Source organism: Nasonia vitripennis (genome assembly GCF_009193385.2).
Source record: "Nasonia vitripennis strain AsymCx chromosome 2 unlocalized genomic scaffold, Nvit_psr_1.1 chr2_random0002, whole genome shotgun sequence".
Taxonomy (NCBI): Eukaryota; Metazoa; Arthropoda; class Insecta; order Hymenoptera; family Pteromalidae; genus Nasonia; species Nasonia vitripennis.
Window position 1 is genome coordinate 4,162,268 of NW_022279608.1, and position 25,924 is coordinate 4,188,191.

At 40.9% G+C, this 25,924-nt stretch overlaps 1 protein-coding gene across 4 annotated transcripts in view; it reads left to right on the forward strand.

Moving 5' to 3' along the window:
• The window catches only part of LOC103315959 (kinesin-like protein Klp10A), a 435,695-nt gene extending 413,089 nt beyond the window's left edge, over positions 1 to 22,606 (forward strand). For 2 of the 4 annotated variants that reach the window (XM_031923908.2, XM_032601480.1), the window contains one exon: positions 22,395 to 22,606. In XM_031923908.2, the coding sequence (XP_031779768.1) occupies positions 22,395 to 22,546 (152 nt within the window). In that variant the 3' untranslated portion in view covers positions 22,547 to 22,606. The remainder of the gene's footprint in view (positions 1 to 22,394) is intronic. The other 2 variants (XM_031923909.2, XM_032601479.1) reach the window with 1 other exon arrangement.
• Positions 22,607 to 25,924: the final 3,318 nt, after the last annotated feature.

Consider the following 25,924-nt stretch of genomic DNA (forward strand, 5'->3'; position numbering starts at 1 on the left):
CATTGATGTTTATGAGCCCTTGGTGGTCAGGGCTCAGAGCTTTGGCCTCCTCCATCACGGTTGCGTCTAGCTCGTTGGTGTGGAGCTTACGTTTACGAGCTTTGGCAACGACGATTGCTCGTGCTAGTGCATTCGACGAGAGGGTGACGGCCAGTGGTGGCAATCTGCCGTCACTCCTGGCGGTGTTCCGGGGTGCATCGAGCCTACCCATGACCCTGACGGATGCAATATCTCTCCGCAGGACCGTAGGGCCAAGTGCGTTTATGACTGCAAACGCGAGAAGATGCAGCGAAGTCTCACGGGTGTAGTGCAAGCCCGTGATAACAACAACACTATTTGAGGTCTGCTCCTGCCGTCGTTTGACCTCAGCCAGCTCACTGCGGAGGCTGCTAATTTCCGCAGCGCTGCTGCTGTTGTTGCTGTTGTTGTTGTTGTCCTGCTGCAATGCTGGGCTCCTCGATGAGAGATCTTGGACTTGCGCCTGCAACTCGGTGATGGTGGACTCAGCATTAAGTATGCGAGTCTTGAGTGCAGGCAGCTCATCGAGGGCCTTTAGGCGCTTCTCCAGCGGGCTAAGACGTTGCTCAATTCTCGAGATCCTCTCCGACACGATGTTTTGTGTCTGGATGGCTTCCGCATGAGCATTGCGGATGTCATCGAGAGCTTCACGAATGTCCTTCAATGCAGCTTCGATGGTTGGTGGTGAGCGAGTTGGTGAAGTACTTCGTGAAGTGCTGGCTGATGGTGGTGCCGATCTCGTCTTCTTCATCCCCGGTTGTTTTGGGGTGGTCTTAGCCGCTGTTGTCGCAGTCACCCCTGCCGCCGATGTTGACCTGGGTCTCTCCCTCGATGCGGTAGATGTCTCCTCGATGTTGATTAGGAGCGGAGAGAGACGCCGTGCGAGCGGGAAACCAAGCCAAGCCGAGCCGAGTAGATTTTGAGGTTAGAAGCCGTGCAGAAAGTTTGTGCAGAAAAGATGTTGAAAATAAATTGCAACCTTCAGCGATTTATATGTCGTCGTAAAGGTTGCAAAAAAGAGCGTGCAACAATCTACAACAAAAGAGGGCCCGAAGGCAAGAAGCGGCAGAAAAGCAGTGCGAAAGTAGGAGCAGAATGAAAAGCTGTCAAAGCGACTCACCAGAGAGAGAGAGAGAGAGAGAGAGTGAGTGCGAGAGTGATTGAGAGAATAGAGAAACGCGGGAAAGCGCGAGAAGAAGACAAGAACAAGTGAGAGAGAGAAAACGCGAATCGTTCACGAGAATTCAGGGAAAATCGCGAGCGTTGACAGGCGAGAAGCGTGTGGCGTCGATTCCGGGAAGCCGGATCCGCTTTGTGTTGGCGAGCGGACGCGAGAGGGGAGGCAGTGCGGGCGAGCGCGAGACGCGAGGCGACGGCCGTTCTCCGAGCGCGGAGAGGTACCGCGCGACGTTACCGACCTCGCTGAAGTCGAGCCGTTCGCGAGCAAGATTAAGAATGCAGCGCCAGAGGGCTCAGAGTTGTCACGATTCAGTGACCAGCAGGTGCCGCCGTAGTGCCCCCTTGAAGGAGGCGAGAGATGGCAGGTTTCGCAGAGTAGAAGGGAGAGAGTTCCAGAACCGAGCACCCTGGATCTGGAAGGCCCTAGCCCCGGTCTCAGTACTCACGGTAGGGATGCTCAGTTCCGGGGGAACTCCCCTGGAGGGTCTTTACTTGTGTTTATTAAACAATGAGGCCAGATACGAAGGTTCACCGATCCGGATTATTCTATATAATAGAATGGCCTCAAGGTAGAGCCTTCTGGAATCGGTGCAAAGCCATTCTAGACGGCTCCGGTAAGGACTGATCTAACCCCGAAGAAGAATCTCACACACGAATTGCTCAGTCTCTGTATCCGTATTCGTTCGTTAGACGCGTCCAGGATAGTCACAGCACAGTAGTCGATGTGCGGTTGTATAAGTGTCTCAACTAGCCTTCTGCGGAGAGTCTCAGTGGTGCAGCCCCTGATAAACCGCCGACTATACAGGGCTTTATTTACTTTTTTCGTGATAGCATCCACCTGCGGTTTCCAAGTAAGTTTGCTATCCAATACAACACCGAGACTGACGACCGTCTCACTGAATGGGACGATCACTCCGTCCGGCAACGGAACCACAGGCAAGTTCCATGATTTAATATCGTTAACGTTCTTCATGGACCCGAAAAATATAGACTTGGTTTTGCCGGAGTTAAGTCGCGGACCGGAGCTCTCCGCCCAGCCAGAAACCAGCCGTCCCGCTTCTGCCAGTCGAGCCACGCCGTCCAGGAAATTATCTTTATTGACGTGTAGATCTGGAGGTCATCCGCGTAAAAAAGATGTTTAATTGTGTTACCGTCGAGTATATTTTGCAGGTCGTTGACATAGAGGCTAAACAGCAAGGGTCCCAGGACAGAACCCTGTGGAACTCCCAGATTGGTTTCAAGCCACTCTGAAGTTCCGTTTTTATTCGAAATTACCATCTGAGATCGTCCCTCTAAATATGATTTAATCCACAAGAGAGCCGCCCTAGAGAACCCCAGCCGTCTCAGCTTATATAGTAATTTGGAAGGTGAGATGGTGTCAAAGGCCTTGCTGGAGTCAAACAGCAGCATAAGCGTCACCTTCTTTTTGTCAATTGCCATGCGTACGTCGTCGGTCAATTTTAATAACGCTGTCTGTGTACTGTGGTGTTTTCGGAAACCGGCCTGGAAGGGGTCGATTATATTGTTTTTATTGAGATACTCCGTGATCTGGGTGTGCGCGATCTTCTCGAGTACCTTTGAGAGGAAGCAGAGCAATGCAATTGGACGAAAGTCCTTAACATTGGAAGGAGCGCTGGTCTTTCTTAGGGCGATTAACTGTGCCTGCTTCCAGATACTCGGAAAGATCCCCTATGCGAAGGAGCAGTTAAATAGATTAAGAGTAAATTCGCCAATAATTGGGAGGGCCTTGACGACCACCCCGCATGGAATACCATCGACACCCCTCGCTTGCGAGGAAAAATGCGGTATAGCAAGGACAACGTTGCTCATACTAACAGGGCTAAAAGTAAAGCCCTCCTCGCTTGCAAGTAAAATAGTGCCCGTTGCATTGTCTATATTTTCGAGGGGTGACACCGATACTCCCGCGAAGTGCTCGTTCAGCTCCCCCGGCGTAAAACCAAAAAACTCCTCCTCCTTATGCCCAAGCAGGAGGCCGAGATGACGCATTACCTTCCAGATATTTCTATTTTCATCAAGGGCGTCTGATAGTTGTTGGCGAAGGAAGGACTCACGCTCTTGAGCAGAACGCATGTCGACCTCGTTGGTGAGTCTAAGGACCTCATCGAAAAGCTCCGCCCTCCCGGTGCGCTCATAGCGCCTGAGTATAGCATTGCGTTTATCGATGAGGAGTCTCGGCTCTTGTCCAGACCAAGGAGCATATTTCCTACGTGGGCAAACCGTTTTCAAAGGTGCCAATTCATCAATTGCTAATTTTAGATTGTTATTAAGAACGCATAAGGCGCCCTCCAAATCGGTTTCAATGGAATTCATGGCTGTCCAGTCACAACAAGACAAGAGGTTGATAAGACTAGTTGTGTCTATGCACTTGTAATCCCGGTAAGAGAAAGTGTCACTCGCGGGAGTGGGAGCGTAGATGTCTAGGGAGACATCTATGACACATTGCTTGCCGAAACTAGGCGGCCACTCATTCTTAGAGTCCAAGATCGTGTCTTTTTCGTCGGTCATGATGAGGTCCACGTGTGAGACGATGAGGTATGATGTGTGGGACCATACCGGATGATCTGAAGAGATAACTCTTCGGACAGACGCTTGATAGTAGCAGCGTCGTCTGAGTCAGATAGTAACTCCTAGTTCAGATCACCCATTATGGTCTTATGACTAAATTCGCCGCATAAGTCCCGCAATACATCAAAAACCTCTGAGTCCTTTTGCATCGGAATTTCCGGGGCCCTTAAATAACTCCGAGTAGTACCGGAGGTGAGTCGCCCCTTTGTACGCTACAAAAAAGGTACTCTGGGATTCCAGGTTTTCCTAGACCCATAGTATCAGATGAAGCAAGCTTTCTAATTTTCAATCCATTGCGCACAAACAAGGCGACGCTAATCCCCCGATGCTAACTAGGCTATCATCCACAATCGGACCCAGCCATGTCTCTATAAAACCAAAGACGTCAAACGAGGGGCGCTCTGCCAAAAAATTACGGACGATTTCAATGCGAGCCCTGAGCGAGTTCACATTGAGAAAGCCCGCCCTCAAGCCACTCCCAGTACCCGGCGCATTGTCAGGGGGTCTCGCGAGTCACATAGAGGGCGCGGATGATGATGATGACGATGATGACGACTGTATGGAAGTTCATGCAGATGATACAGTCGTCAATGATGGCATCGATGCTGGCAAAGTTGCAGCCGATTTGCTTGCCAGGTCCGACTCAGGTCTGTTACTTGAAGTAGCGTCAGAGTTTTCGTCCTTTTCAATGACAGTCATGCTTGTGTTTTGTCGTCGAGGTAGTTTCGAGCCGGCCCGACACGCCGTGAGAATAGCCTACAAATCGGCAGCAGATGCAAACACGTGCGCGCGCTCGCCCCCCCCCCCCCTCCTACGCCTAGCCAGGAACCTGCCACCCGCATGCCAGACATATTTGAAGCCCAGTCCCTGTGCAATGGGCCTCAAACTTTTAAACAACGCGAACTTTTCCTGGGACAGCATTTCACTTAAGTAGACTTTATGTCCGGTCAAGCAGGCAGCAGTCTCCGGGTCTAGAGCCCCGGGCTTGATGTCGTTTGTGGTCAGGTAGTTGTTATCTAGCGTGCTTTTCGCACGCATGATTTCCCTGACTAGGCCCGGGCTCGCAAGCTTGACGACGATTGATGGCAGCACACCTCGACGCGTCGCCGAATTTGCCGCGATCGTGTTATTACTCTGAGCCCTGTCTAGTCTACGCTGGTGCAGTACACGAGTACTGGCGACGTCGCTCTTCTGTAGGGCGGGAAGAACGGTGCTGAGCAGTGCAAAGGCAGCTGCGCCCGAGATTTTCTCGTGGATATTATCAATCTTCTGAATTAATCCGTGTATTATGACCTCGCACCCCTCAGCAACGCCCCCCCCCCCGACCCCGCGTCCCCGCCAGTAGGTGCCATCCGAGGAGAGGAGTATTTACGTTTTCCTGCTAGCTCAGTGGCTTCACGTTCAATAATACTAGGACTCGAAGCAAGCAACGGACCGCAGTCCGAAACCGGCAACGAGCCCGTGTCGAGGTCCTGGATAGCACGATGGAGCTTTTTAAGTATTTGTTTAGTTTGTTGCAACTCGTCCCTAAGAATAATATTTTCGTCCAGGAGAAGCTTGTTGGCGTCAAGCAGTCTATTAGACGCGCTGATGTTATCGGCTAGTTGGATCTCAAGAGCAGAGATACGGGTATTCATTTCCTCCGTACCGACTATGGCGCCCCCTTCTGCTAGTGCAGAGGAGACACCATGTGGTACCAAACCCCTACTCACGAGAGCCCTCAGGCCATCAAGCTGATCCTGGAGCATGTCAAACCGCTGAAAGAAAAGCTCCATCGTACTCACTGTAATTAAAAATTTGAGACACCCAGTAGGCTGGTGTCTCCCAATGGCGCATCCTTTGCTCTATTCTTCTGCAAAATTGCGGGGGTCCAGTGCAGATGAGTAATTAATCGACGCTGATGTGAGCCAAGAGGGCGCCTGTGTGTCGGTGACCCGCCCGACAGATGCGTTCGGGCACTGCTGACTATCCTTCAGCTGTTCCGGTGAGGCAGGCGCCTGGAAGTCAGTGACCCGCCCGGCAGACGTATTGCGGCTCGGCAGGCTGTTCCCACGCTGTTGCTGCTTCGTGGTGGAGCGGAGAGGGGAGACGATCGCCGCGGTACTGTTGCCGCGATCGCCTCACCGCGTTTTTGCACACGGCGTCGACGCCGCGCGCTGCGTCTGCTGGTGGGGCGAGACGCGAAGCGTCGCCGACTTAGCTCGAAGCACTGGCCCGGCGCGAACGCTCACCTGATGTTTTCCAGGAGGCGGGGAGGGCTTCCTCTGCGTAGTTTTGACACTCTGCTTGGCCGACTTGGTTGCAGGCGTCGCCACGGCAGGAGAGGATGTCTCTGGCGGTGGTGTCACTGGCGTCTCTGCTTTCCGACACTTTTTGTATACTGCGTTCATCTTTCTGCTTGAACAGCGAGTGTGGCACGGAAGACGGCAGGTCGGGCACGTACTTGTTGGCGGTGTAGAGTCGTTATTGCAGACGGAGCAAACCTCTGGTGCCATTGCGGTATCCACTTGAGTGATACTCAAATTTTGCACCAGTCTTGACGTCACCACGAAGGAGCAGGGATGCCAACGGCCAAGATGAAAAGTCCGTCAGAATCCCGCCGAATTTCTCCGCTGCGCTCCTAACCTCTCCGGGACACTACAGGTTTTGAACGGTCTCCCTGGCTCTTTTTAAGGAGCCATGCAGTAATGCTCCGGCGCGTGGAGCCTACGGGAGGCCAGATTTTCTGAAAATATCCAGACTCACACGGAGTCAGTCAGAAAACAGCCGAAAATCGGGCTCGAAGACGGAGCGATCAGACATGCGTGTGAGACTCACCTGAAGCAGACGAAGATTTAGATTTAATTTAGAATTAATTGTTTTTTTATTGTTGTACATTGTGTTGTACATATACAATTATGGTATATTATAAAAAGAATAAAAATTTTGTGTAAGGATGCTAGTGCGTGTGAAGAGTGTGAAATGGAATGACGTGAAATGAGATGAATGAGAATGTGTGTATGTTTGCGTGATGTTTATGTGTTTTCCAGATTGAAGAAGTAATTTTTAGCTGCTTGTTTAAAGTATGATATGGATAGCGTGTTGCGAAGATGAGATGGAAGGCTATTCCAGAGGTAGGAGGCGCTGATGAAAAATGAATCCTTCAGCGTCTCCATCTTGAAGGACGGGATGTCCAGTGGAGTCACCTCACCCCTCACAGACCTGAGCGCGACGTGGAAATCAAAATAGGCTAATAGATAAGTAGGTATTGAGGTGTTGAAAATTTTTCTTAGAAAACAGGCCATGAAGTATTTCCTACGTCCGGCGATGTTAAACCATTGCAGCTCACGCCTGTAAGGAGAGATGTGCTCGTCCCTCCTCACACCGTGAGAATGAAGAGAGTGAGAGAGAGAGCGAAGGATAGGGAGAGTGTAGTGTTGAGAGTGGAGTGCGCGGCGAAATCTTGTAAATTTTGGAGACCGAAATAAAGAGAAAGTTTTGATTGTAACTAAATTGACTCATTATTCCGACATTCCCGATTACCCCGATTCGGGTTGATCCAGCGGTCCCCCCTCTGAGATCCAGGCCGGGATCCGGAGGAATATAAATAATAGTGACGCGGATAAGGGGCCGTAAACAAAAGAGAAAATTTGTTTGCGGATTTTGCCACGTCACAAATGGCGCGCAACGTGGGGCAAGGTTAGATCGCGTTCGGAATTTTGTAGTTTGTAAATTTCGAGGCCGAGATTCGTGGAGAGAGAGAGAGAGAGAGAGAGAGAGAGAGAGAGAGAGAGAGAGAGAGAGAGAGAGAGAGAGAGAGAGAGAGAGAGAGAGAGAGAGAGAGAGAGAGAGAGAGAGAGAGAGAGAGAGAGAGAGAGAGAGATTAGATTAGATTAGATTTATTTGCTGTACAATGTGTTGTACAATGCTTGTATATATCGATACATAATTGAAAGTTTAATTGGATTGAGGATATGTGTGTAGGTGTGCTTGAAGGTGTGTGTGTAGGTGTGCTTGAAGGTGTGTGTGTGTGTGTGTGTGTGTTTGTAGTTTTGTTTAATGATGGTGATGTATGAGACTGTATGAGAGGTAAGTGCTTGGTTTGCTATGAGGATGATTACGAATTACGAATTTTCAAGACTAAAAAAGTATTTTTTAGCCTCGCTTTTGAAATGATTTATGGGTATGATGTCTCGTAATCGTGTGGGTAATGAATTCCAAAGGTATGCGGCGATTATGTGAAATGAATTCCTCAGCGCCTCTGACGAGAAAGGAGGTATGTCTAGTGGTATCGCTTCACCTCTCACAGGACGGAGTGCGACGTGGAAGTCAAAGTAGGCAATTAAATAAGATGGTTTAGCATTGTTAAAGAGCTTTCTCAAGAAGCAGGCCGCAAAGTACTTCCTACGTCCGGCAGTGGTGAGCCATTGCAGCTCGCGCCTGTAAGGCGTGATGTGCTCGTCCCTCTTAAGACCATAGATGTAACGTATACCTGTGTTAACCAGTCTTAGTAGTTTATTGTCGAGTTCTTGTGTCAAGTTGCAGTAAACCAGTGAGCAGTAGTCTATGATCGGGAACAGTAGGGCCTGGACGAGGTGTTTGCGCAGACCGAGGTTCGTGCTTTTCCTGAAAAAGTATAGCCTATACATAAGAGAGTGAGCACGCTTACACATTTGTGTTACGTGCTCTTTCCAGGTTAGTTTGGAGTCAAGCACGACCCCCAGGCTGCGCACAGAAGATTCAAAATCGATCCGGGCTCCCCCTATATTGATGTAAGTGTTAGCCATTGTAGGTAGAGCATTGATATAGTAGGGCGAGACCAGGACGATCGTCTTAGTTTTGAGGACATTGAGTTTTAGATTGTTATGCTAGCCCAGCACCTTATCCTCTCGGCATTAGCTCTCATTCTGTCGGAACAGGAGTCAAGCTCCTCGAGGTGGCACTGGGTGTAGATCTGCAGGTCATCCGCATAGATTAGATGTGCAATATCCACGTCCAGACAGAGGCTTATGTCATTGACGTATAGTGCAAAAAGTAGAGGGCCCAGTACGGATCCTTGTGGGACTCCCGTATTGAGCGGAAGGTATGAGGATAGTTGATTGTACCAATGACGGCCTGCCGTCTGCCCGTGCGATAAGATGCAATCCATCGGATGACCTGCTTAGAAAAGTCGAAAGAGGTTAGCTTTCTAAGGAGCTTAGCGTGACACACAGTGTCAAACGCCTTGCTAATATTAAATAGAAGAAGAAGTGTGACCTTCTTTTTGTCTATTCCAAGCCTGACATCATCAGTCAGCTTTATTAAGCCGGACTGTGTGCTATGACCGGTACGAAAACCTGTCTGTAGGTCATCAAGGAAGAGCCTAGTTTCCAGGTAATGAGAAAACTGCCTATGTACCAGCCACTCCAGCGCCTTGGATAGAAAACATAAGAGTGAGATCGGACGATAGTCAGTAGTGGATTTTGGAGAACTGACTTTGTGGAGTGCACGCACCAGTGACCTTCTCCAGTCCGAGGGGAAGCATGCCTCGCTCAAGGACAGGTTAAAGATACGACATAATATGAGCGCGAGTACTGGCATGGCCTTGGAGACAACAATCTGTGGGATGCCATCAGTTCCCCTGGCCTGAGAGGTGAAATGCTGAACTGCGGCCAACACGTTCGATTCCGTAATCTCACTGAAGCTGAAGTGGACAGGATATTCCAGACTATCAAGTGATTGCAGTTGTTCGTCGACAGAAGGGGCAAGTGGATCATTGGATATCCTGCTGAAGTATCTGTTAAGATCATCTGTTAAGAAGCGAGATGGAGTGGTTTCCTTGGAGGTGTTGATTCCAAGTTTCTCGAATTCTCTCCAGATTTCCCCTACGTCTGTTATGTTTGATAGTCGTGAGTGATAGTAGTTCAGTTTGGCTTCCTCGACCTGCTTATGTGCGTTATTTACTGCTTGTGTATAAAGAAGTTGATCTCGAGGATGACGTGTCCTGCGAAATATCATGTATAGTCTGTCCCGCTCAGTCACAAGGTCTCGAAGAGCCGAGGTGAACCAGGGGTGTCGTGTGGGTCCTGGCGTTACAGTCCGTAATGGGGCGAGCTGATTGATGGCGTTTGTTAGGTTGGTGTTGAGAGTGTTGATGCATGCGTCAAGGGATGATGTGTCGATTGTAGACCAGTCACATGTGTTGAGGTAGTTGTTTAGTTTTTCAGCACTGATGCCTTTGTAATTTCTATAGGAGTATGTTCTAGGTGCTTGTCGTGGAATTTGCACGTCGAGTGTAGCCGTAATGAGGTCATGTCCGTTTATGAATGGTGAGTCAGTCTTCCAGTATGAAATTAGGCAATCCTGTTCGTCGACCAGGCAGAGGTCGAGCCATGTGTCAGAGTTTTACTTGTGGTGCGTAGCACCATAGGGCACCGATTTGAGGAAGTTCTCTTCTATGAGGGCCTTGATGAACTTGGCATCTTCTGAGGAGGAGAGTTGATCTGCATTAAAATCTCCCATTATAACTTTCGTGGAGTAGTTGTGCATGTGACTATTGAGCTGTTCAATGAAATTGTTTCCTTGTAAGAAGGGCGCGTGTGGTGGCCGATACACAACCGCCACGAAAATAGGTGGGACTCCCTTCGCAGTGATCTCACAGAAGAGATACTCCGGGTAGCCTGGCTTTCCCGTCCAGATCCCGTCGGATGAAGATATTATTGTAGCAGTCAGCGTGTTGTGGATGTAGAGGGCCACTCCTCCACCGTTTCTGTTTCTGTCTCGTCTGTGTAGCGTATAGTTAGTCAGTGTGGGAATCGAGGTTATTTTATCATTGAGCCAGGTTTCTGTTACAGCTATTACGTGAAAAGTGGGACGAGTAGAGAGAGAGATAGAGAGAGAGAGAAAGAAAGAGAGTGAGTGAGAGAGAGAGAGAGAGAGAGAGAGAGAGAGAGAGAGAAAGAAAGAGAGTGAGTGAGAGAGAGAGTGATTGAGAGAATAGAGAAACGCGGGAAAGCGCGAGAAGAAGACAAGAACAAGTGCGAGAGAGAAAACGCGAATCGTTTACGAGAATTCAGGGAAAAATCGCGAACGTTGACAGGCGAGAAGCGCGCGGCGTCGATTTCGGGAAGCCGGGTCCGCTTTGTGTTGGCGAGCGGGCGCGAGAGGGGAAGCAGTACGGCCGAGCGCGAGACGCGAGGCGACGGCCGTTCTCAGAGCGCAGAGAGGTAGCGCGCGACTTTACCAAACTCGCCGAAGTCGAGCCGTTCGCGAGCGGGAGAGAGATTGTGCGTGTGTGTGTGTGTGAGAGAGAGAGAGAGAGAGAGAGAGAGAGAGAGAGAAGGATAGGGAGAGTGAAGTGTTGTTGCGCGAAAGATCTTAACAAAACTTGAAATTCATCACTATTGCAATATATATTTTAATCGAGCAACGTTAGGAGTGAGGAAAATTGCGCTAGTATACTATTATACTATATATTCATTTATTCATTTATTTACTTATTTATTTATTTTCAACTAAGCAAAGAAATTTACAGAGTGTATAGTAATAATACACCCCTATAATTTGCAGAGTTAAACAGTTACCTGGCAGCTAGCGTGGTATATCGAAGCAAAATAATAAATAAAATATAACCAGAAAAAAATACTTAACATTATAACTTAAAGCTAGTACTTTAAATTAAAGCGAAACATTTTCATCAAATACTAACAACATTTTGCATTATGTACATGTTTATATGAAACTTTTCAACATTGAAAATATTACCTTTTACATCCATATATAATCTTAAATTTTACTTTTAATCCATTTCTTAATCCTACTTTTTATTGAGGCTTTGTTTATGTTTAATTCCTTAAGTTCATTTGATTCTGAGTTATATGTTATAACAGCATTATCACAACTGTTTTCACGAACTCTCTTTTTTTTCTCTTTGGTACAATTATGGTTTTATTTCTATTAATATTTATAGACATTTGGATAGTTGCTCTAGATTTAACGGACTATCTTATTCGAGTTCGACTATCTTATTATTCGAGTTCGACTATCTTATTATTTGAGTATACTATCGTATACTCAAATAATTTTTATTGATAATTTTGATAATTTTTCTCTATAAATTTTTGAATAAATCACGGTTATTTCGATATGGTTTAGTCTGAGGAGCACCTTATACCAGGCTCTATGGCCTGTGTATGTGTGTGTGTACGTGTGTGCACTATCATTTGGATACTTCTGATATTGTTCCTTTATGGTATCTGCTTGTCCAGTGCTTCGTTTTATCCTCATGTGATTTTAAATTTGCGATGATTATTTGATATTTCGCTGGTCTATGCATTGATTACGGTAACTCGGCTCTTTCTTATTTTATTCGAGCGTTGCTTACTATAGTCGCTAGTATCCTCGGCGTTCTTTACTTAGCTCTGCTTCGTGCATGCATAGCCGTATGTCTGGATTCGATTTTACTTTAACTATTTTGCACTGTTGAGTTTTTGTTCGAAATTATTATAAGTTAAGTTTCCTATTACCGTGTGTTATAATCTTTAATGATTTTCTTTATTTCTTTTTGGATTTTGTCGTTTTTTTTTTGTTTATTTTTCCGCTCATGATGTCGTTTCTCGTTTCTATCTTATTTAATTAATTATTAAATATACTCAGATATTCTTAACGTCGAATTTTAACCACTAGTTTCTTCGACGATTTTTTTCTTGGAGTCTGCTAATCTTATCTTTTGCTACCTTATAATGAAAGAATAGTAATAATTCAGCCTGGCTTTCTCGACTTGTTTGTGAGCATTGTCTCTAGCTAGCCTATATATGAGGAGATCCGAATCGAGCCTGGAGTTCCTGAAACGCCTGTAAAGTCTGTCTCTCTCACAAGGAAAGGTACCCAACCCGAACTCACCGATTTTGATGATTTTCATATATGTTGTAGAACATAAAAAAATAAGAGACACGTATTTTTTTTTATCGGCTAATTTCCACTTTTAAGGGGTAAAAACCTCCCCTAAAGTTAACCCCCAAAAAGCGTTTTTTTTAAATATCTCGGCTTAAAATTAATATTTTTCAATGAAACAAATTGGAGGTTATTTCTTACAAAAAGAGCAAGTATTTCATGGTGATTTGAAGAGTAAGGGTAGCATCCCCTATTTTTTAGGGGTTGAAAACATATATTTTTTGGCATAATTTTATAATAAAAATGTTTAAACCGACTAAAAAAAATTGGAAAAAATGTTTAAACATCCTTAATAACAAAATTTAGTTGACGTCTTTCGGTGTTTTCATAAATATTATCCCTAAGGGGGTAAACCACCCCTAACACAAAATAACTGTAAATATGTAATTCAATACATAATATTTCGTAGAAAGTTTGTATATAGAGGTTTTCGAGGTCGCTGATTACAAATCTGTTATCAGATTTTGAAAATTCAAAATGGCGGATCCAATATGGCGGACGGAAATATTGAAAAAAAATTTTATATAATAAAAAAGTTTTAAACGACTAAAAAAATTAGAAAAAATTTGTAAACATCTATAATAAACAAATTAAGTTTTTCGGTTTTTTTATAGATACTTTCCCTTAGGGGGGTAAACCACCCCTAACACAAAATAACTATAAGTATACTTCAATCCATAATATTTTGTAGAAGGTTTGTATATAGGGGTTTTCGAGATCGCTCTTTACAAATCTGATATCAGATTTTAAAAATACAAAATGGCGAAACCAATGTGGTGGACGAAAATGTCGAAAAAAAATTTTAACTTTCAAAAAAACTTGTTTACAAATGTGTGATCTTTGTAGCCTGTACATGTGAACTAAAGAGCCTTAAACCCTAAACCCCTAAAGAACAAATAGGCTAAATGGTTGTGCTTTTTAACGAAACGACTCCAAACCCCTAACCTCCAGACAAGCCGAAGGCCTATGCTTTACCGTAGACACGAGTATAGACATATTACCGATATTTTATTCTATCATTTTGTATGTAACAAATAACGTCTCGTTTTATGTTTCAATCAAAGATTATTTATTTTTCTGCTTTTATAAATTAGCATAATTTCAAAAGTAATTTCATAAATTATAAAGTATTTCATAAATTGCATAATTATATAATTTTATAAATTCAAAAAGTCCACACTTTTTTGCAAATGAAAAAACATAGGTTAATAAAATTAGTTTATCAAACTCTTTTGCGTTTTGTAATAAAATTTAATGTTGTCAAACTTGGGAGTTTTTCATTGTTACAATTATTTCGTAAGCCGAAAGTTTTTTAGATGAATTCTCGAAGTAATGATTATTGTATCTACAGTAAAATATTTACAGTCTGGAATTCCATAATAATACTATTTGCTACGATTTAATGAATTTATCAAAAAATCTAAATTTAATAATAAATATTATTCTAATTATTATTATTATTTTTCATTATCTTTGCTATTATCAGTATTACTGTTATTATTGCTCTTGCAATTATGCTTATTCTTCTTCTTCTTATTATTATTATTATATTGCTATGATAATTTTTGTTATTGGTAAAAATACATAAAAGAATATTAATACTCGAACTTCATTTGCAATTAAAGAACACGTTGTTATTGAAAGGGAATTTAATATGCATTCATTAGTTTAATGAATGTTATCGTACATTCAATGATAATTCCACAGATAAATGTCTTTCACTCATAAAACTTGTTGACAATATGTGCGAATCAGTATGTTCTTTTTTTAGATTGTTTTCATCGAGTGTTTACCTCAGCTGCCTGTGTTATTTTTTAGGCAGTGAGTGAGTTTTGTGGGTATTCTAGTTCAATGCTGGAAAGTACGAATAGTACGTCTTTTTGTTTGTCAGTGGTATCATACAGTTGTAGAAAATTTTCTTTAGTGATTTTATATAGATTTACATTATTCAATTTCAAAGTGAATAAAAGTTGAATAAAACCAAAAATAGAGTTTTCCAAACATCACAAAGTTGAACGAGAATTCTTCTCCAATGCATAAATTAATGATTTGATTCAATTTACATTCACTCGTTTTATTCTGGTAGAAATGTAGCAGTCGTGCCTTACATGCAAAAACACAGCTTGTATAAATTTTACCGCTTGTTTTCATTTTAGATTGAAAAATGAAAATTAATCCGTTAAACGTTCTAAACTTATTATTAGCATACTTTCAAGCGTTAAACATACCAGATAGTGTCACGAATTATCACGAAACAGAGTTGGCCGAAAAAATAAAAGAAATTTTAATAGATGCAACACATGATTTCAACGATGTAGAAATGATTACTGATGACTCTTAGGATTTTCAAGAAGAGTATAAAGACCATAATGTGGAAATAATTGAAGATGAAGTGAAACATCATTTTCCTGATCCGGATATAGCACCAACAAATCAATGTACAGCAGATAATGAAGAACTAGATTTTGAATACAAAAAAAGAGCTGTAGAATTTTGGAGAAGTAGCAAAACGAAGCAAAATTTAAGTCTCAAAACAGTGCAAAACAGATTCAAAAAAGTATCATCTATTAGTCAGCTACGTCGTTGGGCTCATTCAATTAATAAAGGTGGCACGTATAGAGAAAAAGTAGCACAAATTTGTCAGTATACCCTGGATAATTTTCAAGCAGCTCTCGACAGCGGTTCAATTATCCATGATGAAGATATAATTCGATGGGCCTTACAAGCTAAAAAAGAAATTGGTTTTGATGATATTAGATTCAAAGCTTCTAAACATTGGTTACTCAAATTTAAGCAAGCACACCGAATAGTTTCTAGGAAAATAAATAAGTTCATAACAAGAAAAACACTAGAAAGTAGTGCAGAACTTACGGCTAAAGCTGAAGCATTTATCGATGACGTTAAATCGTGTATACCAAGGATTGGACTCGAAAATTTGTATAATACAGATCAGAGCGGATTTCAGCTAGAAATGCATTCTGGAAGAACATTAGCAGTAGAAGGAGAAAAGCAAGTGCAATGTCTGGTACAGTCAATTTCAGCAACAACGCATAGTTATACTATACAGCCACTAATATCAGCTACTGGACAACTGTTGTCACCGCTATTTCTTGTTTTAAAGGAACCAAGTGGCAAGTTTGGCCCTATTGTAGAACAAAACATATTTAGACAAAAATGATGGAGTTATGTATAAGAAAAAGTAAATTATGGTTATATTTAATGAAATCTAATATTATATTAAAGTACTTAAGGGGGCACACCACCTTTGAAATCAAAATCAAATTTTTCATTAAAAATGTTTAAATACTTATATAAATAACCCAAATTTTTTTTTACTCTTCTTAGACATAATTACCTTTATTCTGATGGTTTTAGACCTTCTATATACCTCTATAATACCTACGTATACTAAGGAGTAAGATTCCAAAGGAACGAATGGCCCAAATGAGCTCAAACTCTAGGATATTGTTTAAAAGTACTTTAGTTATGGTGTGAATGAGGGGATTTGGTTTAAATTTCATAGAACATTTTGTACGATAATATTCCTATAAGTTTATGTTTAATGCTTTTCTAATATAGTATTTGACGTAGAAAATCATAGTGTCAAAGCCGACTAAACTTTGGAAGGCAGTTTAAGTTATATATATATATATATATATATATATATATATATATATATATATATATATATATATATATGGGGCGTTTCACGTCAACCGGACCATCAGTACACCCAAAATTTGGGTTAACATAACAAGACGTTTGAGGTCTCAAAATGATCGTCTGATCAAGGGCTTTTGAAAAAGTTCTGGCCTTTTCAAAAATCCAATGTGGCGCATAAAATATGGAGCCTGAGACCCACGTTTTCATAGCACAATTCAACAAAAACAATAGTAAAAATGTTCTAATTTGTGAAATATCCCACCAAAAAGCATGTACAACTCATGATAGGACATATTATTGACAATGCTGACGGAATTCCAAAATCAAAAATGGCGGAATCTAAATCGTGGACATTATACCTCCACCAAACCCATTTTATCGCAACAAATGATTTTTGATCAGTTTAAAGTATCGATATGGGGGTTTTCAGGGTCACTGAATCTTATTTTAACCTCGACATTTCAAAATTCGAAATGGTGGATCCAAATGGCGGACATTATACCACCACCAAACCAATTTTACCGCAACAAATGAGTTTAGATCAGTTTAAAGTATCGATATGGGGGTTTTCGGGGTCATTGAATCTTAGCTTGACCTCAAAATTTCAAAATTTAAAATGGTGGATCCAAAATGGCGGACATTATACCGCCACTAAACCAATTTTACCGCAACAAATGATTTTAGATCAATTTAAAGTATCAATATGGGGGTTTGTGAGGTAAATGGTTTTAAATGTATTATCGGAATCAGTATTTGTGCACATGAATCTTATATTTTTCCGGTCTATTAGATTTAGAATTATCTGTCTGCGGTTTTTGCACTTACATTTTTCTATTGTTCTGTGTATATGTATATGCCTGCGTGGATGAAAAAAATATATAATTTAGCCAAATGAATCAATCTTTAATGACATTTTGTGCACTCTTATCAATTCTGGCTCCTCGTTAGTGGAGTTTTTACTGGTGATAAATGGCTTTCGCCGATATCATAAATTACTCTGTTCCTAGGTTCATTGGCATTTGAGTAATGCATGACTTTCAACGTTTCATTATTTTCTGGGATAAATCCATGCCCCATTTGTATGTTTGTGACAGGTGGACAGTTTTTAAATCTCTTTGTTAGGAATTGACGAGTTTGTTCGTGATCTTTTTTGGTGTATAAGACAAATTTTATATTGAATGATCGCCCATTAGCCCATGAATAAAGAGCTTTAACATCTAGAATTGCTTTATTTTTTGCAGCTTGTAAGCTCGCTCTGGTAGCTTCTCTCTTTACTATCGCTCCAACTCCATCGCAACTACCTTTTCCGTGTGCTGTTGCAAAACAGTGCCATTCAGCATCAACGCCAAAATCTCTCTTATGACTCATTAAACTACTCATTTGATAACGATTTTTAAAATGCTGTTTAGCACCATCAGTAGCATATATTACCTTTTTTACTGTGGGACAAACCTTGCGAATTTCAGGTATAAGCTTTTGCTGCATTATGTATACTGCAGTGGCATCATGAGTAGTACAGTCGGACATAGATACTGTACTGAAATGCTTTAGCTTACCTTCAGATTTATAATAAACAACAGCAGGAAAAATCGTACTTTGATCATTATTAAAATGAAATGCCTGTGCAGCATCTTGGGCTGTAAAACATAGTTCTCAGCAAAATCCAATTGAGCAAGAACCTCTTCTTCTGAAAGATTATTTTTCTTCCCAGAAATAAACTTTGATTGTTCCTTAGCGATGAAGTGATGAGGTATCAACTTTTCTAGGCTAGAACATAAAGTTTCAATAAATTCTTGCGATGTTAGGCATTGTTTTATCAAAGTGTATCTATCGGTTGATTGCCACGTGCTGAAGATGACTTGATCAATATTGTGCTCATCCATAATGTTCTCAACGTAATTAGAAAACTTTTGAATGTCCGGACAAAATTTGCATTCATTCAAATAACAACTTGGTTTGGGATCCTCACATAGAACGAAATTCAAACAATCTTTATAATTCTTCAGAATATTGTTTGAGATTTTTTCTATATTTACTGCGTCAATCATCGCCTTGAAATTTTGGTGTATCGTACATACACATACATTGTGTGTACCAGAGGATCCTGCAAAGACACAACATTTTGGTCTCAGTTCCGCAAACTTGGTAAGCCCAATCGGATGTTCAGGAAACTGTTCTTTAAATTGATTATGAAGGTTCTTAATATCAGTAAGTAATAATCTTTTCTGCTCTTTTATTTTTTCATATAAATAAATACTGACGGTATCTTTTTTATTTGGCATAATTCTGCTGTTAAGATCATTTTCGTAAAAATCTTTCTGAGTAGTTTCTGCAGGTAATGTTTTTCCACGTTTTGCAACAGGAGAAACCAAAACTCCATCTGATTCTCTTAACTGTTTTGCTTTACGAGCCATTCTGTGAGACACACCAAATTGGTTCATAATTTTACGTATTGCCCAGTGTTCGAGCAAAATAGTAAGAATACTGACACGTAATGGATCGTTCTCCGGCAGGGATTGGAATTTGTTTTTAAGTCCAGTTAAAATATCTGTAAGATCATCTTGCATAGGTGCATCCGTGTTTGAAACCGAAGGTGAGTAGTCTCTGATTCAAAATCAACACTCATACTGACGTTTGGAGATGACAAATCATGTAGTTTGTAAAAGGATTTTCTACATGTATCACAAATCAGTGAAGATGTTGGATAATCAGGATAGACATCTTGAAATTCTTTGGAGATCTTCCTAAGAGATTTGCTGTGTCCTGTATTAATATCAAATGGATTAACGCATCTATCGATACGATATTTTTTTCGCAGGAGAAGACATTGTTGTAGGATATGAGAAAGCACAACCAAAACAAAAAAAATGTTAGAAATAACAAAATTACGGCTAGTACAGTTGAACAAGGAGTTGCCGATAAAGTAAGACTTACTCAACAACTGCCTTAAAAAGGATGTTGAAGAAGAAGTCGCCAATGTATCTATTAATGTACCTATTAACTATCATAAAAAGGACTGTTGGAGAAAAAGTCGCCTATGAATAAAGCCGCTGATGGACTTGCTCACCAACTATCCTGAAAAAGACTGTTGGAGAAAAAGTCGCCGATGAAGAAAGCATTCCTTGAAGAAAATATTCCTTTCTATGGGTTGCTAAACGTGGGAAGGGGTTGGGGGTGTAGGTAAAAAAGAGGGATGAAATAAATCACTTGAAAGCAATAAATTCATTTGCCACAAAACAGTTTTATTTGCTGAAGTCTTTGCACAAGTTGTCATTGGACACGAGCCGTGTACTTGCAGTATTAGGCTGTTGGAAGAGGGGCGAGGTACAGTGCTGGACCCGGCCTCCTTATGTGCCCTCTGCGACGCTACTTCACTTGTGGGTAATGCGCGGCCGCCTAGCGGCGCGCCGCGGTACTAGCGCCGCGGTGATAAGCGCTGCAGCGTGCGTGGCGTGTTCGGTGGGTTGCGCGTTAGCAGGGGCTTTTCGCGAGAGAGCCTGCGGTTGGGTTATGACAAATATCCGCCAGTTTATATTGGCCATATTGAATTTTGAAATTTCGAGGTTAAAATAAGATTCAGCGGCCCCTTAAACTCCCATACCGATACTTTAAACTGATTTAAAATCGTTCATTGCGGTAAAATAGTTTTGGTGGTTGTATAATGTCCGCCATTTTGGATTTTAAAATTTCGAGATTAAAATAAGGTGCAGTGGCCCCAAAAACCCTCATATCGATACTTTAAAGTGATCTAAAATCATTTGTTGCGGTAAAATTGGTTTGGTGGTGGTATAATGTCCGCCATTTGGATCCACCATTTCGAATTTTGAAATGTCGAGGTTAAAATAAGATTCAGTGACCCTGAAAACCCCCATATCGATACTTTAAACTGATCAAAAATCATTTGTTGCGGTAAAATGGGTTTGGTGGAGGTATAATGTCCACCATTTTGATTCCGCCATTTTTGATTTTGGAATTCCGTCAGCATTGTCAATAATATGTCCTATCATGAGTTATACATGCTTTTTGGTGGGATATTTCACAAATTAGAACATTTTTACTATTGTTTTTGTTGAATGTGCTATGAAAACGTGGGTTTCAGGCTCCATATTTTATGCGCCACATTGGATTTTTGAAAAGGCCAGAACTTTTTCAAAAGCCCTTGACCAGACGATCATTTTGAGACCTCAAACGTCTTGTTAGGCTAACCCAAATTTTGTGTGCACTGATGGTCCGGTTGACGTGAAACGTCCCATATATATATATATGGGACGTTCCACGTCAAACGTAACAAAGCTCTACCCAAAATTCCTTTTGATCTAAAAATTTTTAAAAATATGGAAAATTTATATATCTGTAACCATGTCAAAAACTAAGTACAGACTAATACTTAAATGTACCTAGCAATTTTTGGTGAATTACAGGCAATTAAAAATAATTAAAATAAATACAATTAAATACAATTAAAAATAAAGTCAAATATTCCGGACCCAGGGTAACCCTAGTCAAGTATCAATCAAAACTACCATTAAATATAAACCACATATCGTAAAAGATGTCCAGGTGTCAGGATAATCACTAGGACTACGGGAGATCGTCTACGAAGAAGTACACCAGGTATGTGTACTATAAAAAAAGTACTATAAAAAAACCAGAAGCATGGACTTAGTTCCCAAAATACATTGTCGTATATCATACGTATGTAAATTAAATTACTTGTATATTTATTTTCATGATTATCTCCAGCATCATCTGATCTGGACCAAATCTAATAATTTATATTTAGCATTTTTGTACACTTCATTTTGTACTATAAGTGAGTAAAAAAAAAATTATACTTTTTTGTTGGGTATGTACGAGCAGATGTTCGCTTGCTAGAGAACGGCAGACCCAACACAAAGCTACGCAGCTCAACGCTCCCCTCTCTATGCCGCGAGAAGGCCAGCGCCGCCGTTGCTTTGCGGCGGCGGCGCTTACTTTGCCTTGTGCACTCGAGCGGTTAACACGCGTTTTAGCTTGTATGTTTGATTACTTTGTTATACTGATTACATTATCATACTTATCTTGAGGTATTATCAATAAATAGTGATTTATTGTGAAATCCTGTGTACACATTATTTCCACCCCAGCATGCAGGCTCCGATATGTTTCTTTGCTAATGTTTATCGTTATTATTTATAAAAACTGATCATTCAAAAATTTTATTTATGAGATTAATCTATATATTTTGTCGCTCTTATTCCTGTCTTAATGACTGGCTTTGCAAACAACCTCAACCCACTACAAATAATACAATGCTTATGCTTCAATTTATTTGATCAGATTTAGTAATTTTTTTAGTTTAAGAATCAACAAATAATAAGAAAGAGAGAATTGGTATACAATCATTCTTTACAACTAATTTCTAAAATGTTTTATTAAGATATTAGTACGTAATTATTGCACACATATTTTTAATACATGAAAGAAAAATTACCTTTTATGCATGGAAAATAAATGGAAAGTCGAGTGTTTCTTGGAGCAGGAAAAAAAATATTTTCCCCAACTCAGGCATGAAATGGACACGTTTGCATACCAGAAAGTAGCGTAGAAAATCGTGCATTTCGAATGTGGTTGAAAAAGTTCGAGTTAGAGCGAGGAGAAAAAAATTGCAAAGCTGCTCATTTTTCCTCGCTAAAGTGATTGAGAATCGAGATGTACACGAGCGCGAATATTTAAACTAAACAAAATTGAAAATATAACAATTTTTAACTACATTGTGCACGACTCGAAATGCACGATAACCTACGCTACTTTCATGCATAAAGGTCTTTTTATGCCCTCGTTGAGAAAAATGAGGTGTGGGACATGGGAAGAAAAGCTATTTCAGACTAAAAACTCAACAGACTTGCAAAATGTATTATTTCCTTCTACTGCTTGCCCTTTTCGAAAAACAGTACGGCGCGTAAAAAAGGAGATAGCTTTTTCAAACTCGGGTGATGATTTGTGCAATATACTATTATAATGCTTTCATGTAATTAATTTTGTTATTTTACTTTCAGATTACGCAAAAAAGTGGGAAGATGTGCTACTTAAACAGCGTAATATTCTGAATGAAGCTCTCAATCAAGTTACTAAATTCCGAGGTCAACTTTTGCAAGAAGAACAGATTAGTCAAAAAATGACTCGCACAAAAAATTTAAAATACAATTAGTTGTAAACAATTATAATATTTTTCCACATCATGTAATAAAAATGATTTCTTAAAATTTATTGAAAAATTATCTTTTAAAATAAAATTATAAATCATACAAATTTAAAGTTAATTCGTAAAAAATGTTGAAAATGAATAGGTTTGTAAATTGTTATAGACATATTTATCATTTAAAAGTTAAGACAATGTGATATAAATAATAAATAATGAAAAAAGTAATGTTTTAAAACATATCCATTGCCAATTTATCTTGTAAAATTTGGAATTAAATTACACCAGTTAAAACAAGTTTATACACGCGTTTCGTACTACTAGTTTATTTGTGTATGTGTGTGTGCAAAAATGCACATGTTTGTTAGCGTGTTTGTGTAAGCTGAGGTACTAAGGTGAAACTTCACTTATTTACTGTCGTTTTATAATGCTCCATAAATATTTAAATTTTGGGGCCTCAATTGTTGTAATAAGGTTTTATACCAATTTGGAGACTTGATTCATAAATATTTTTGCCTTTTTTAATGATATGATTTACACAATATATTTAATAATAGTGTATCTAAAGAAGCATAAAATTGCCTACTTTTTCCCGCAAGATTTTCCATATTGACCGTTCCGTTCAATTTTTATGATAAAAAAGGTGATATTAAAAAAAAATTTAATATCTCCAAAACTAAGCTGTCAAACTTTTTGAAAAAAATTATGACAATATCAAACAATAATACCTATTTGCTGTAAAAAATTTTAAACAATTTTGATGACTAGTTTTTGAGCTAAAAATCGAAAACTAAAAAATATGGGTTTTCTATGTCGTACAATTACGGGAGTAAAAAGGCTTTATTTAAGTTGAAATGTTAGAAAAATATCGATCTTTTGATCACCTCGGCTAGGTTCTTTTTGCAGCTTATAAAACCATTTAGTTAAAAAATATAAGGAATCAAATTCTTTGTTCTGCGTGTTAGCCAAATTTTTAATTATTGATATTTTTAACTAAAATTTTTCACTTTTCTTTGTTTTTTTTTAAGGCTTTCGATCTACCGTATGACATTTAGGATTTATCGTTGCTAAGCTGCATCATAACCTCAAATTAACGTTGTGTTTTATTCAATTTTTGCTTATTTTCGACATTAGTACAAAAATTTTAATTGTCAACATTTTTTAACAACAAGAGTAGAAGAGTTTGATTTAAAAAAATATACCAGTCCACGAAAAATTGGTTAAAATCGATCATAAATAAAAAAGTCGCAAGAGCTGAAAATGGCTATTTTGGCGAAAATCGCGTTTTTTGCTGTTTTCTAAAATCAAGATCTCATTTCTGTCTGGCTATTTTCTATAAAACCAACGTAAAAGGTTCACATTCTGTACGAATAATGGAGGTAGATAAGACGCTGATTGTGCATAGAAGTTTATCTACATGAATTTCGAGTATTCAAACTTCCCGTTTTCATTTTTTGCAAATTATGTTAAAAATTGTTAATAATTGTTTTTAAAAAAAAGTTAAAATTTGTTAAAAAATAATAAACAATGTTCAAAATTTTGAAAATCTTGAAAATTAAGACTGTAAAGTCTTAAATTTCTAATTTGTTTACCGTGTGCAGAAAAGGTTTATTCATTCGAAATTCATTCGCTAGTTGAAATAAACACAGCATATAACAATGATGTCTTTTTCTGACTCGGATTATGTGTTCAGCAATCGTGTCCGTTTTGGGCGCCTACGGCGCTCTGACCCTCTCACTTTCTAAATGTCAATGATTTAAATTTAAATAAAACACAATTAATGCTTTCGGATCTCCACTCGATAAATGTATTCGTCTACAGCTTTGGTGCACTGTATCTTCTTCTGATTGAGATACAGCTTAAATTGTACAAACAAATTTTTTACTAACCTTATTCATTTAAAGTTTCCAAATATACGTACCTAACTTATTTTCATTTGATTTTAAAACTAGCTACTTATTTTCTAATCTTTGTTGCGACGCTGTGCCTCCCAGTACAGGTGCGCAACACTTGACGCCTTGAACGTGCCAAAATTTTTCATTAATCGCGGGATTTAGCGTAATCGCCGACGTTTCGGAGAACGTGGGGAAAGAAGGAAGAAGTAATCACACAAGTTATTAAGTTATATTGCACGTATATTTAGCCCAGCCCTTCCTTACAACGTGGTGGCCGTAGCCGCCCACGTACAGTAGCCACGCAGGGCTCGCCGTCACACCTCTACTCTCATATACACGCGCGCGCATCGAAGCTCTCGCCTCTGACGTCGCGCAGTCTGACCCGTCTGCTCTCTCTCACACACCCGTATTTCGGCTCGGCGCAACCCGCTCGAGTAGCTACGCGGCCGGCGCGCTCTCTCTCTCCCTCTCTCTCTCTCTCTCTCACTCACACACTCTCCCGCGTTTCTTCCGCGCTGCGCTTCTCTCTCCCTTTCTCGCTCTCGCGCCCGCATCGCACACCGCTCTCTCGTCTCGCTTACTCTTTCTCGCACACACCCGCGGCTTTCTGTCTCTCTCTCTCTCTCTCTCTCTCTCTCTCTCTCTCTCTCTCTCTCTCTCTCTCTCTCTCTCTCTCTCTCTCTCTCTCTCTCTCTCTCTCTCTCTCTCTCTCTCTCTCTCTCTCTCTCTCTGCAGACTTGGGGATGAAGGCCTGGCTCTCGTTCCGGCTTCCTTCCTCTGGCTGAACGGCTGGACGGTCGTCTCCGGGGAGGGATCTCTTCCTCGGGGCGGTGGTCCAGGTCGTAGCGATGCTGCTCTCTCACTCTCTCACTCTCACTCTTTTCTCGCAATTCACTTTCGCGCGCTCTCGTCACGTCGAAGTGTCATCGACAGGGCTCGGAAAGGAACTGCCGAGCCGCTCTGCCGCGCGCGCGCTCGGCGTCTCGCCGTCGGCCGTCGGGCCCGGCTGATAACGTAGCCCGATTGGCCGCGCGAGGCGCCAGACGCGCTGATTGGCTGCTCGTCTCGCGCCAGCTCGAACCGGCGAGCTCCCTCCTTGGGTACGTCGGCCAGCGAATTCCACGAATTCCCGGGGCGTACCTCGCGTCCGAGAAAACGCGGGCCTCGCTGGAACCGATCGCCTTTTCTTCCTCGCATCGAGTGAGGTTGCCGCGCAAACAATAACGCGCGATTTGCTCGGCTGCGACGTACAACGTCGCATTGTCAGAAACTATGTTAAAGGGAATCTAAATAAGAAAATGCTCTTCATCTGTAAACATGTGTAGTTTTTTTAAGTAAGTGTTTTTATTAATTCATTAAATAATTTATTCTTTGGATTACAGAAATACACTTTGAAAGTCTTTTTTTGTATTGCAAACCGGCAGTTTTTTCTTGAATGCAATGTTGATAAAATGAAACCATTTCTATTTTCCTCTCCGCAAACTTTTGAAGA